The sequence below is a fragment of the Hyperolius riggenbachi genome, chromosome 9, assembly GCF_040937935.1.
Source record: "Hyperolius riggenbachi isolate aHypRig1 chromosome 9, aHypRig1.pri, whole genome shotgun sequence".
Lineage (NCBI taxonomy): Eukaryota > Metazoa > Chordata > Amphibia > Anura > Hyperoliidae > Hyperolius > Hyperolius riggenbachi.
The window spans coordinates 231,069,390-231,084,689 of record NC_090654.1 but is presented as its reverse complement, the minus strand read 5'-3'; the positions used below and the strand labels follow the sequence as shown (position 1 = coordinate 231,084,689).

The following is a 15,300-nucleotide window of genomic DNA, read 5'->3' as shown; positions in this document are numbered from 1 at the left end:
TGCAAATAATTCAGAGTTGATGCAGAATTATACAAATTTTGTAATGCATTTTGAAAATGAACCAATCAAACCCTGTCAATGTGAAATCTGATTATTTTTTAAGCTGCATAAATGAGCATATATAATGTGCATTGTCTTGCATTAACTCAGAATTGTTTGCATTTCATTGACTATCCTTATATAATAGTTAAATCTGTTCAATACGCCTACCTAGTATATGATATTACATACATTGTAAGTGGTAACCATTTTCTGTTGTTTTTCTGAACAGGTTAAGGAAACTGTTGTCCATGGGATTGAAAACACAGCAGGTAACTGTTGCTTTTGATATACATAAAATCAGTACTAAGTGGTTGAGATGTAAGTTTTCTAGCTTAGCATTCATATGGTTTTAGGTTCAAACATTGCAAAGTATACTATGTATATTGCCTGTCCCCATCTTCTTATAATCCACTGTACAAACTGTACTCGTACACTCTGGCCCAGAACTTCTCCTACCGCGATTAACCCGATTAGCTGAAACACCTCTCGATAAGAAAAATGTTTGTACCTCTGTGTCTCGAAGTAGTATATGAAGTAGTATAGCATCTTGCAATTTTAAATTCCCATTTTATCTACCCCAATATATTTTGGTTTACCTGCTGCTGTTTGGCATTGGATATGGATGCTTAACTTATTACCGACAAATATTCTGAAGTCTTTTTCCAAGTCTGAAGCTCCCAGCTGTGTCCCATTTAGATTATATGGTGCTGTGCCATTTGTAGAGCCAAGCCCCATGACCACTCAGAAATGTGCTCTCCCAGTAATGCTTACCCTCTGTAGGGCTGCCCACAGCAATTCTCTTTCCAGTCTTCTCCCCTCTTCTTCCTCAGTAGAGCAGAGAAAGCGGCTTGACTAAAGGCCGGTATGCACGCAAGATCAATGTCATCTAGTGCGGATTGATACTCAATCCCAGGGCGGAGGCTGATAGATGTCACTAGCCTGCAGGCTATCAAGGTATTTTGTCGCTTTGGGGGGGAGGGGTGGGCGGAAGGACGACAGAGCGGTGCGGGAGTGATGTCACTTTGGAGCCGGGTAAGCAAGGTGAACAACGATCTCAGCCGAAGTGATCCGCCAGGACAGATTGCTGGCTGCACAGTCAAGAGGGGTCAGGCGCTGCCATACAAACACAGAATTCTCGCCAGAGACTGTCATTATTGTCTGCCTTGGCCAAGTTTCATGTGTACAGTGATTAACCACTTAAGCTTAACTGGACGAATATATTTGTCCAGTGTAGTTGTGGAGACTGTACCACCAGTTTGTTACTAAATGAGGCATATGTGGTATCATTTTAACCGTGAAGAGTTGTAAAATACATTTTGGTGTGTCCTGGGCGCAGGTCACATAAAAAAAATGGGTAGGGGCAAATGCAATCCAACATAAAAAATGTTTTTAATCCTATGATCAAACTTGAGAAAGTCTTAGCAAAACTACAAGAGACATATGTGGTAACATTTTAACCCTGATCAATTATAGAAAGGAGTTTAGAGGGTTTTAGGGTTGAGGCCCGTGTCTTGTGTATTCTTTTTAGTCACAAACTGAATCAAAAGCAATTACATGTTTGCATATTTTGTACAAAAATAAGACTTGTAAAATGAAAACAAAGTGACAGAATATAAGAAACATGTATTGTTAAATTTTTAAATATGTATGTCATGAGGCGCCCTGGTGTAATAAAAGCATCTAAAAACAGTTTAAAAACGGGAAATAAATTTGAGGTGGCTTACCTCAGTGACGAAAAAATCTTTGTATTTTACAAAGGTTTTTATTAGTAGCACAGGCAACGCGTTTCGCGGGTCAGAGCCCGCTTCCTCAGGCCAATAACAGTGCCTACATCAGTAAAAAGAGGCTCCTTAGCATACCAGAATATTACAATATACATATATATACATATATACAACATAACGTTATCACATGAATTGCATATTTACATACTTTCATATCCACCTGTGCACACCTACAAGGGCGGTCCATATATATATTATCATCAATTGGGAGTATTGACAACTGATACAGTTATTAGTGTTCAGGAGGCGTGCATAAATAAAAATGCAAAATTGCAAAAAAATAAAAAAATTCATATATAATAATAATAATAATAATACTGCTGCAAATGCTGCAAATGTATGCATCTAGAAACCATTATAAAAATGAACAAGTAGTGAATAAATAATAGAATTGGGAGTATTGACAACTGATACAGTTATTAGTGTTCAGGAGGCGTGCATAAATAGAAATGCAAAAAAAAAAAAAAAAAAAAAAAAAAAAAAAAAATTAATAATACTGCTGCAAATGTATGCTTCTAGAAACCATTATAAAAAATGAACAAGTAATGAATAAATAATAGAATTGCTGCAAATCAATGTATATAAAAATCCTAAGGGAATGACATTGTCATTGAAAATAAAATTGCTGCAAGTTTATATGTATAAAAATCTAGGGGGATTCATAGGAGTTGTAATAAAATTATTTACATACATGAATCAATTGGTGATAAAAAATGTGGTACTAAGAAGACTTGGCCAGCTCTATATAGAGAGGGAAGTTAGGGAGAAAGGAACACACAGCAGACAGTGCTAGACTCTATGGTCTGCGCTTATCTGCAAATTAAAAAGAGCTGGTCACAAAGTAAGTTACAAAAACACATAATGTGCATCATCTGAATGTCCAGCAGCAGGGGGAGCGCTTGTAGGCAGACAGTAATAAAGAGCAGGTTAAGATTCACTTACCAAACTAAATGACAGATTCAGCAAAGGGAGCCTCTAGTGGGAGGCATCTCTCACTGGGCTAAATAGATTTTGAATGTAATTAGCAGCTGCAGGATTGCACACTTGCTGAGGGTGAGGAGGGATGTGGCTTGTTTGTGATGTCATCACACAAGCCGCTCCTACCGGAAGTTTAGGCGGCACCATTTTGGAAGAGGTCGCCTCATAGGCTCCCAATGTATTTGCCAGTCTTTCTATGTTTTCAGGTAATGTATTTTTATCACCACTAGATGGCAGCATAGGATTAGAAATAGAATGGATTTAGAGAAATGCTAGGTAATGTATTTTTATCACCACTGGATGGCAGCATAGGATTAGAAATATAATTTTTTCATGAATGGATTAAAGTTAGTCGTGGTTGCTACAGAAATTAGAAGATTGATGTTGGAATATATAAAAATATTTATTTCTACCATGTTGTTCTGTAAATAAGGGGTGATAAGAGTATTTTTATATGAGGAATATTGTAGGAGGAAAATTAAAGGAGGTCAGTATTTGGATGGTAAATAGTTGTTATATTAACTTTGATGGGGTGATGGTGACAATGTGGTCTCTAATGAATAGGGATGTGTTGTAAATGGGGACATATAAATGATAATTTGTATGCGGTTGTAAATGCACATTACTCATGATTGCATGGTGTGAGGGAAATCGTGAGAAGTGTGGGGTAAGGTTGTGGCAATAGCAAGGATAGGGAAGTGAGTCGGTGGGGGAAGTGGTAAAGTTGAAGGTGAAGGAAGGTGTAACGCTATAGGTGGTGTTGGCAGGAACAGTGGGTGGCTTGGGGGGGGGGTGGGTTAAAAGTTGTGTTCCAGGCACTCATTTAGCCCTTCTGGCTTAAGTGTTCTAAGATTGAAGATCCAATACATCTCTCGTGCTCGTAATCGAGCCATCCGTTCAGTAGGGGAAAGGTTGTCTGGGATGTGTTCAATTGGTGTAAAAATGAAAAGTTTTGAATTTGAATCATGATGTTCTGCAAAATGCCTGGATAGGCTGTGTTTGGGGTATGCTTTGTTAATATTTCTTTTGTGTTGGCCTATACGGGCTCTCATCTGTTGGCTTGTTCTGCCAACGTATTGCTTGTCACAAGGACAAGTTATCACATAAATAACATATGTTGTGTTACAGCTGAAAGAGTGGCGAATATTGAATGTTTCGTGTGTAATATTGCATGTGAAGGAAAGAGTACCTGGATGTAGATATTCACATGCCCGACATTTGCTGGAATTACATCTTAGTATGCATGGTCTGTTGTAAGCGAAAGGTTCACCTGAGGTAAGAGCTCTGGGTTTACTTGGTGCAAGTATGTTTTTTAAAGTTTTTGCTCTTCTGAAAACTAGTTTAGAAATAAATATTTTTATATATTCCAACATCAATCTTCTAATTTCTGTAGCAACCACGACTAACTTTAATCCATTCATGAAAAAATTATATTTCTAATCCTATGCTGCCATCCAGTGGTGATAAAAATACATTACCTAGCATTTCTCTAAATCCATTCTATTTCTAATCCTATGCTGCCATCTAGTGGTGATAAAAATACATTACCTAGCACTTCTTGAAATTCAGTCCATTGAAAACATAGAAAGACTGGCAAATACATTGGGAGCCTATGAGGCGACCTCTTCCAAAATGGTGCCGCCTAAACTTCCGGTAGGAGCGGCTTGTGTGATGACATCACAAACAAGCCACATCCCTCCTCACCCTCAGCAAGTGTGCAATCCTGCAGCTGCTAATTACATTCAAAATCTATTTAGCCCAGTGAGAGATGCCTCCCACTAGAGGCTCCCTTTGCTGAATCTGTCATTTAGTTTGGTAAGTGAATCTTAACCTGCTCTTTATTACTGTCTGCCTACAAGCGCTCCCCCTGCTGCTGGACATTCAGATGATGCACATTATGTGTTTTTGTAACTTACTTTGTGACCAGCTCTTTTTAATTTGCAGATAAGCGCAGACCATAGAGTCTAGCACTGTCTGCTGTGTGTTCCTTTCTCCCTAACTTCCCTCTCTATATAGAGCTGGCCAAGTCTTCTTAGTACCACATTTTTTATCACCAATTGATTCATGTATGTAAATAATTTTATTACAACTCCTATGAATCCCCCTAGATTTTTATACATATAAACTTGCAGCAATTTTATTTTCAATGACAATGTCATTCCCTTAGGATTTTTATATACATTGATTTGCAGCAATTCTATTATTTATTCATTACTTGTTCATTTTTTATAATGGTTTCTAGAAGCATACATTTGCAGCATTTGCAGCAGTATTATTAATTTTTTTTTTTTTTTGCATTTCTATTTATGCACGCCTCCTGAACACTAATAACTGTATCAGTTGTCAATACTCCCAATTCTATTATTTATTCACTACTTGTTCATTTTTATAATGGTTTCTAGATGCATACATTTGCAGCAGTATTATTATTATTATTATTATATATGAATTTTTTTATTTTTTTGCAATTTTGCATTTTTATTTATGCACGCCTCCTGAACACTAATAACTGTATCAGTTGTCAATACTCCCAATTGATGATAATATATATATGGACCGCCCTTGTAGGTGTGCACAGGTGGATATGAAAGTATGTAAATATGCAATTCATGTGATAATAACGTTATGTTGTATATATGTATATATATGTATATTGTAATATTCTGGTATGCTAAGGAGCCTCTTTTTACTGATGTAGGCACTGTTATTGGCCTGAGGAAGCGGGCTCTGACCCGCGAAACGCGTTGCCTGTGCTACTAATAAAAACCTTTGTAAAATACAAAGATTTTTTCGTCACTGAGGTAAGCCACCTCAAATTTATTTCCCGTTTTTAAACTGTTTTTAGATGCTTTTATTACACCAGGGCGCCTCTTATACTCTTATTGTGCAATCATACCCCCTTACCTCACCCGTCTGAGGGGTGGGTACAGACCACACGTGGCTTCGACCACGGCGGATATCTGTCCCCTTTCTTTTACCAAGGAGAGCGACCGCATCCAGGTCCCTAGGGACCACCCCGAGTGGAGTCGGGTTTGTTGTCTCCACCTGCTTCCTGTGGTCGGTTGCCCCTCTGCAACCCACCTTTGTGAGTAGTGTCTTTCTTTTATTACGTTCAATTGTTTTTGACATACTACACTATTGGGCTCCCACTTTTGTCTCCTGTATCTTTTCACTAGAGGGTGTTATTGACACCCACATCCCACTATGTATGTCATGAAGTTATATTACTATTTTTGCAAATAAGGTCTCATAATCATCGATAGTGTACAGTGTTGATATGTGAAAATTGCTCTCCATCCTGAAGTGGTGAAAGTGAACCTTAAAGTGAACCTCCAGACTAAAAATCGACTCAACAGCACTGAAAAGGCCTGGTGTTTCTTTAACAGTCTCACAGCATCAGAACTTTGTTTCTCTTATAAAAGCTTCATTTTTAGCTGCACAGAAGAAAACTGCCTGGGCATTTTTCCCCCGATGCTGTGCAAAGCATGATGGGATTTCTGATGTTGTTGTTCTCGTTCTGCTGTTTTGGTGCAATTTTTATTTTATTTATTTTTTTACATTTTGATTTTGACATTTAAAGCCTAGGGTGTGCAGCTGGGAGGGGTTATCAGGACACAGGGCAGTTGGAACTGTGTCTTATGCTCCCTGTCACCTCCTTTCAACCAAAATGATGGCTGCCCCCATGACAAAGATGGCAGCCCCCATGAATCACAAACATTTGCCTGTTTTAAAACAGGGTGGTTAAAAAATTATATTACCTATCTATTCTAATTAACATAACGTAACTTAATGACAGAATGTTTGTTTAGGCTGAAGTTCCTCTTTAAAGAGACTCTGAAGCGAGAATAAATCTCGCTTCAGAGCTCATAGTTAACAGGGGCATGTGTGCCCCTGCTAAAACGCCGCTATCCCGCGGCTAAACGGGGGTCCCTTCACCCCCAAACCCACCCCCGCAAGACTTGGTCGCAAGTTGGTCGTAAATCATCTTCTTCCTGGAGGTAGGGCTAACGGCTGCAGCCCTGCCTCCAGTCGCGTCTATCAGACGCGCATCGGCGCCTCTCCCCCCTCAGTGAAGGAAGACTGAGAGGGGCGGGGAGAGGCGGAGATACGTGTCTGACAGACGCGCGTGGGGCAGGGCTGCGGCGGTTAGCCCTGCCCCAACCAGGAAGCGCTCCCCCGCTGCACCGAGGGGATTTGGGGGTGAAGAGACACCCGTTAAGCCGCGGGTTAGCGGCGTTTTAGCAGGGGCACACGTGCCCCTGCTATCTATGAGGTCTGAAGCGAGATTTATTCTCGCTTCAGACTCTTTAACTGACCTTGAAAAAATAAGAGTTTAACTTGCCTGGGGCTTCTACCAGCCCCCTGCAGTTGGCCTGTGCCTGCACCAGGACATACTGATCCTCAGGTCCCCTGCAGCAATCTAGTTTCGTTTCTGGCCACTCAGTGGTCACTGCGCCTGTACAGCTATGGCTGTGCATGTCCTTTATCATGCTCCCATCGCCGTCCTGCACATACGCAGTATGAGAAATCTGTTTCTGCACAGGACGGTGACGTGTAGCCAGGGCCACGCAGACGCAGTGGGGCCGCCAACTAGCCTGGAGGATCGGTCTGTTCCGGCACAGGACATCTGCAGGGGGCTGGTAAGTTAAACTTTTTTTTTCAGTTAAGGTTCACTTTAAGATTTGAGCTGAGCAGAGTGTCAGCATTCGTACTAAAACTGCCACACAAAATGAGCAATAAAGATAAATTCTAATGAGAGCATTGAAGATGTGGACATGGCATAAGGCTTAGTTCACACTGTAAATTGTGCTTGCTTGTCTGATGCTTACCATGTGCTTTTGTATGCATTAAAACGTATACCCCCACACCTGCTAATAATGCAAATGAAAACTGGAACAGCATACAGAAAAAAAGCCAACCTGCCAGCTATAAAAAATTAGATGCAGATGATCAGCAGGACAGCCAGGCAACTATTATTGTTTAAAAGGAAATAAATATGGCAGCCTCCATATACCTCTTACTTCAGGTGTCCTTTAACCCCGTACTAGCAGTTTTTACTGTTTTGTGCAAAAAAAAGTAAATCTATCAAAAAAGGCACTGTAGTGAAATATATGTAAGGCAGTAAATTGAGGATACCCAATTTCACTGAAATTTTTCCTGGTTTCAGCATCAGAAATACTTTAAACACCTATGTATGTACAGTATAAGCTCGTTATAGTAAAATCCAAGGAACCAGGAAAAGTGGTTGCTGTATCAGAAGTTTACCATTTTGAAAATTGTCGTAGAAATTGCTCAGTATGCCCTGGTGCATTCTCTGCTGCAATGGACCAACTTTGTCCTCCCATTGGAGATACAGTACAAGCATTTGTACATTTGGTGGACAAAGTTAAGCATACCTTAGGGCTGCATGCCAGGCTGGACAAATCACTGGTACAGTATCCAGGGCCCCTTAAAAATTGTCACTGAATAAAAGGCAGCCACTCGCTTCCCGTGAGTGGCTCCAATACCTCCGTGAGTGGAACTTACAGGACGATTCCTGGAAAACGTTCTGCTCACACATGAGCCAATCTTGAAGCCTCTCTTCAAAATGCAGCCAATCATGCATGATAAGCCACTTGGATCTGTGAGTGGTTCCAAAACCTCCATGGGTGGGACTTGGCACTCTCCTCTCCACTCTAAGTTTTTGCAGCGAGTAGGCTGTCACAGGAGCCCCAGTGGTCGGAACGCGAAATGCCTTCCAAACGGTGCCAGCGCACGAATCGTGCGAACTCTGGTCGCAGTCAATGCGTAGGAACTGTTGGGAATTGGCCGCAGACAAACCAGAAGGGAGCCTGTGAGCTACGGTAATTACAACTTTACACACTATTTTAGGGTATAACTGCCACCACCTCTGTTTTCTGAGACAGAGGAACTCACTAACTGGTTATTTCTCGACCTGCAAATAAAAACAGTTAACACACTCTATTCTGTCTAGATATCAACAATAGTAGCATCTCTTCAGAAGTCTGGTTCAGTTGTGCGGCTGATAAGCAAGGTAGCGGAACAGTGAATGACTTTGAAGTCTTTTATTCACGGCAATATAAATAATTAAAATATACAGACAATTATTAAAATCAACAATTATTAAAACCGTAATAGCCAGTATGAAATAAAAAAAGGAGAAAATACTTAGGGTTTGTAGTAATTTGTCCGTTCTGGGAAAACTTGTAGAGTTCCTTTTGTTCAGTTCAGCAAAGTTTAAAATCCAAGCAAAATGTAAAATCTCCTTTGTTCAGTTCAGACAAGATGGTCGATCAAGATGGCCGCTAGCCATGTGTCCTTTGTTTCAACTCAGACAAGATGGCCGCCAACCACATGGTCCCCTGGCTGGCAGTGTGCTTTCGTGAAGGTGGAATTTGGAGGACTGAGGGCCCGCCTGCCGGCCATGTGCTTTTGATGAAGCTGGTTTTAGGGTGTGGCAACGCCGGCCCCCTCTGAGTTGCCCACCAATGACAGTTCATTCCCTCTGAGAGATTTTAGGGCTAAACTTATAAAATGCCGTAACTCATGAACGATACACGTTATATTTAGGGGGATAACAGATTCATACTTGTCGGAAAATACAGATTAATATGACATCAGACATGGCTAGGGCAGCGGGTCAGGTTCCTGAGAAGATTCATACCTGGGTTGTAGGGGCCCCGTGCCCCTCTCGACTGGTATCAAGAGATTCAGCATGACCCTACGATCCAATGATACAGCTCTCATAACTACCCTATTTACTGTATTCTGTAAATAGGCAAAAGATTATATAATACATTCATTTCTTCCTGGTAAGGCTGCAGCCAGGCTGTCTGGTGTCAAGCTGTAACTAGCTTCCTTCTATCTCCCTGTATGAAAAGGACCTTTTGGTTCCTTTAACATCTGAATGTGAAATCAGCTTGGACAAGCTTTGAGTTTACATCTCTGGCTAACAGGTCACAGGCACCAGGTTTCATGAAAAGAACTCTGCTGCTCTTATGAAGACAGCAGAGACCCTCCAGGCTGAACTGCCTGGTATCCACAGACATGAGATTCTGATTTGGCAGCGCAACGGCAATCGAGGCAGGAAACCGGTTGCGTTTTCGTTTCTCACGGCTGTTCCGTGACATAGGCCCACTCTGATCTGCACTACAAGTGAAAGTATCCTGTACTGCGCTCCACACGCTACTAGGAGCGTCATCGCTAACAATGGAAAAAATACCTGGAAGTGCATAAAGTCCCGTGGGAGGACTGTGACGATACTTTTATCAGTGATTGCAAAGTGGAAATGTCGCCTTCTCTTTTGTTTACGTTCACATTATTCCTCATTTTTCCTAGGCTGCTTATTTGTGCTGTACTGTATATCTAGTGCCGGTGCCATTCTTCTTGTCTTACAAATGTTATCAGGTATTAACCAACTTGCAACCAGCCTGAAGAAAACAGCCAACCATGGGTTTTACTCTGACATATGATGCATGCACCACCTACTGTTTACTAGTCTAGAGTCAACATCACGTAGGAGCCAAAAAACATGTTTGATATAATAAAACTTCTGTTTATAGTAGAGTTTACTATACCAGGCGGTGCTCCCATAGACTTATAATTGGAGATTGACCAGGATCTTGAGAAGTAGTTTACTATAGCCAAATTTGTACTTATCCTAGAGTTTATTATGAGATTATACTGTATTGCTGTATATTGGTATGTAGCCCTGCCCTCAGTGATGTCACAGCCCCTAGGCTGTTAATCTATGCGGAATTCTCTTCCCAGAGCATTCTGGGAAGCCAGGTTTATTTTCTACTGGCATACCTATGTATACCACCTGTGATAAATTTCAGAATGAAATTACAGGAGCGAAAAGATTTTACAATAGGCAAACACACAGACTAAATTTATAAATTAATATTGTAAAAAAAAAATCTTTGTTATTTTTACTACAGTTCCTCTTTAAATGCTTTTAGAATAAATAAAAAAAGTTGGGGCTATAATGTTATCAGTAACAGTAATAATCAGCATAGAGTGAAGTTGTTGAAAACAAGTTTATTTCATAAGGTATTTACATAAGGTTTTTTGTGTCTTTCCCCTCAGGTGCTTTCCTGTCAATGATGAAAGGTGGGAACATTGGAAAGCAGATTGTAGAAGTATCCGGGCAATGACCTACATGAAAGCTTGGGAATCCATGTGTTCTGAAATGAACAGGAAAATAATAACCTATAGAATCAATGACGGTACGATCTCTCCAAGTCATCTGTAAGATTGTCAATAAAAACATGTAAAATTAGAGTTGTTTCTATTCTGGCATTGATCCATTACTCATAGGAAGCTCTAGACAGATGTACTTGGAACGCCATGGGGAAGGATGATTTGTTATTTTGACTTAAATGAGAAGATTTTTTTTTTTTTTTAAAAAGTCATTAAATTCACTGTTAGTAGATTTTTTTTTTCTAAGCCAAATATCATTAGATTTCACTAAGGGTGCCCATACGTGTTACAATTTTGTTTCATCCAATCTTACCATTTCTATGTAATATAAGGGAACTGCCTAAATTATCCTTTCAGTATATTTACTTAATTTACCCTTATCCTACATAGAAATGGTAAGATTGGATGAAAAAAAAAATGTACTATGTATGGACACCATAAGAAATGTTCAAACCTGTATATGGATATTTTTTCTTCACGAATCACTACTTCTACAACTAAACGTCCTGAAAGCAAAACAGCAATAAAATCCAAATCGCCCTGCAGTTGATTTCTTTGAACTGGGAAATGCTCTTTGGCCTTCACACCTCATTTATCATGTTTGTGTCCCTGCAGCCAAGTGCAAAAAGTAATCTTGTATTAGCATATGAGGAGCTTTGCCTTTCACCTATCAAAATTAAAGTTTGAGGTACAGGAAGTCCCCGACTTACTAACAGCATGGAGTCTGTATTTCCATGGGAAGAAGTCAAACTTTTTTTTTTTCAAACTGGACTTTTAAACTTGTATAAAGCAGGTACAGAGGGCAGATGTGGTACAGGGGACAGGGATAGCACAGTGTTCCAACTTAAGAATGAACCTACAGTCCCTATCTCGTTATCTGGGGACTACCTGTACTACAAATGTGAAATGTGATGTACCTTAATTTCATATATTGGTGTACACCATGTTTGTTTTTTACTTTGTACAGCACCACAGAATATGCTGGCACTTTATAAATCAATAATAAAGTATCAGAAAGGATACTGGGTAACAAAATGAACTCCTTAAAGTGATCCTTAAGCCAAAAATTTTTTTTTACTCACCTGGGGCTTCCAATAGCCCCCTGCAGCTGTCCGGTGCCCTCGCCGTGTCCCTCCGATCCTCCTGTCCCCGCCGGCGGCCACTTCTGGTTTCGCCGTCAGCAGGCTGGGAACGCTATAGCAGCATAGAGGGAGCTATTGTGGCTGGGAACGCAAAGAATCACTCGCGTTCCCAGCCTGTCGGCGGCTGACAGCGAAACCGGAAGTGGCCGCCGGCGGGGACAGGAGGATCGGAGGGACACGGCGAGGGCATCGGACAGCTGCAGGAAGCCCCAGGTGAGTACATTTTTTTTTTTTTTGGCTTAAAGGACTTACGAGGCCAAATTAGTGAAAAAAGTTAATTACCTGCATCTTTTACGGCACGGAGGACGCCGTCCGCGCCCTCCGTGCTGATCCGCCGGGTCCCCCAGCTCATTAGCCTCCCGGGCCGGGCTCCCCTGCCTCTCCCAAAATGGCCGCTTACTCTGGCTGCGCATAGCCGCGAGTGCGGCTGCGCAGCTCTAGGGCCAACCTCCCCGATCCACGCTACGTACTTTTTTCACTAATTTGGCCTCGTAAGTCCTTTTTAAGGGTTACTTTAACCCTCCAAACTCAAATGTACGTTGGCTTGATCTGAGTAGCCTTTTTTTCCCACGAGCAACTGAAGGCAGTAAACTCACCTATTGTCAGCTGTTGCCGTTCACCAGTCAGGCGCCTGCAGATATAGTTTGCCATAACTATTTCCTGTTGCAATGCATCTGACAGGTTTTGGACTAGTCCATTTCCTCCTAGTGGATTCTAAAAACTCCCTTTATTTTGAAAATAATTTCTTGGATAGCAGTGGCAAAGTCAAACCTCCAGAATAGTGTGCAGCAGGGCCGTATTCACCATAAGGCACTGTAGGCTTGTGCCTACAGGCTCTTGAGGATAGAAAGACAGCTCACTCTGTTCCTCCCTCCCTTTTTCCTTATGCAGAGTACTGATGAGAGTGTAAATCAGAGGTTAGTCACCTGGCTCTCGGCATTCCACTGACAAGATCTCCATTCAGTCAGAGGCAACTTAACACTGAGGGTACCTCTGGCTACCTAATACTAAGGGGCACCTGTTGGCACTTGTGATAGGCAAATGAAGTAAAGGAGAAGTGACAGCTGGGCTAGCCAGCTCACTTGGTGTGCTGTTCAGCAGGGGTTTGGTCCATGGAGGGTGAAGTCTAGGGTGCCAGGACATCCATGCCTATAGGCTCCTGTGATGAAAATCCAGGCCTGGAAGTAATGAAACTGGCTAACAACTTTATACAAGCCCTTTCCAGGGAGTACATTTGAAAAAGAGAACTGTATGTATGTGTGTATGTCTGTATAATGTGTGTACACATGGATTTGATCATTTTAAAGGATAACCGAAGTGAGAAGACTATGGAGGATGACATTTATTTCCTTTTCAAATGTTTGTCGATCGGCGTAAAGTCCTGGGGCAGCAGTTTGCAGGAGATCGCGTGCATCTTCTGTTTGGGGGGGGGGCGGAGCTCCGCCCCTCCTTTAGTCTGAGCGGTGTTAGACGGCGAAATTACATAGTACATCGCTGCGATCTGCAGCAGCACTTTACTGGGGACAGCCACGTGACACTGCTGTCCCCCTGGGGGACACAGAAGCCATTGGCGGCGGCTAAAGCCTATCACAGCCGATCGCTGTGATAGGCTGGCGAGGGGTGGGAAAAATATTAAAGAAATAGGGGTCACTTGTGTGCTGAGTTGTGGGGCCCTGCAGCTTGGCCTTAAGGCTGCAGTGGTCCATTTTACATAAAATTGCCTGGTCACTAGGCAGGTTTAACACTGCAGTCCTCAAGAGGTTAAGCAATACCAGTTATCTGATTGTCCTGCAGATCCTCTGCCTCTAATACTAATGCCGGGCATACACGGCATGGATTATGCGCCGGATCGAGCCGCTGGCTCGATGCCGGCGCATCCCCGCTCGTCCCCGCGGACGGCTGCTAATCAACCGCTAGTTTCTCCCATTGTTCTCCCCGCCGGTGTAGAGCACAGTATCGATCTGGCGGGGTATCAGACAGGTTGGATCTTATCAATTGAGCCATCAGGCTCGATTGATAAGCCTCCCTCCTGTCCGTGTATGCCCAGCATTAGACCCTGAACAAGCATGCAGCAGCTCAGGTGCTCCTGACATTGTTAGATCGGACTAGTCTGTTACTGAGACAAACTCTTTTATCTGCAATTTAACCCCCCTGGGACTGGTCTTTAGGGGGGTTTACCACTATGGTCCTCAAGTGGTTAAAGGCCGTTTTGTCTCCCATCAAGAAATAAAACAAGAAGTAACATACCACCATTGTTTTTATTTTCATTTAAAAATAGAATTTGTACAGAATCATAAATAATTTGCAAGACAAGTGCATAATACAGTGGTTGACAGAACAACAAAACAAAAATCAGTGCCTGTAATATGTGAACTTTCTGAACAGCAGTAGAGATGCTTGAGATGTAAAAAATTCCAGCTTGCGGGCAAAAGAAATGCAAACTGTATGTAGCTTGGATTTGTGCCACAAAGAAACCGTGACTGCTGTTTCCATGACGAGGTACACCTTTCATAAAGCACATGGAAACCTGGGAACTTGTCTATCTGGCATACACCATAACAGCCATGTAGGTATGATATAGCTAGATAAGTAGATGTGATGCTACCAGTCTACCTATAACTATGTTTTCCATATTTATGCACTCATTCAAGTTAGCACAACATGGGTTAAAAGCTGTAAATATCGGTATGGTATTTTGGCTAGAGCAGGGATAGGCAAACTTGGCTCTCCAGCTGTTAAGGAACTACAAGTCCCACAATGCATTTGCCTTTGTAAATCATGACGGTGGCTGACAGACTCCTACAATGCATTGTGGAACTTGTAGTTCCTTAACAGCTGGAGAGCCAAGTTTGCCTATCACTAGGCTAGAGCATGTGTAGTTGATAGAATACCCCAGGACAGGGGGAAATAAGATAATGATTGTATCTATTTAAAGGGACTCCGAACAGTGCAGAAACTATGAAAAGATGCATATCATTTTAAAGCTCTCTTTCTCCTCTTTCCAATGATATATAAACCGCCGCCCTACGCCTTTTAGTCTTCGCTATTTTCTCAATTGAAATTGCAGCGACCGCGAAAATAGAGAAAAGTAAAAGGCGTAGGGCGACGATTTAGGTGTCATCAGAAAGAGGACAAAGAGAGCTTTAAAATGA

General features: G+C 41.7%; 1 protein-coding gene across 1 annotated transcript in view; it reads left to right on the top strand.

The window, feature by feature from the left end:
* LOC137531927 (prostaglandin reductase 2-like) overlaps positions 1–11,085 on the top strand; it is a 49,130-nt gene extending 38,045 nt beyond the window's left edge. The window contains exons 9-10 of the mRNA XM_068251959.1: positions 272–311; positions 10,893–11,085. Of these exons, the coding sequence (XP_068108060.1) occupies positions 272–311; positions 10,893–10,960 (108 nt within the window). The 3' untranslated portion in view covers positions 10,961–11,085. The remainder of the gene's footprint in view (positions 1–271; positions 312–10,892) is intronic.
* Positions 11,086–15,300: the final 4,215 nt, after the last annotated feature.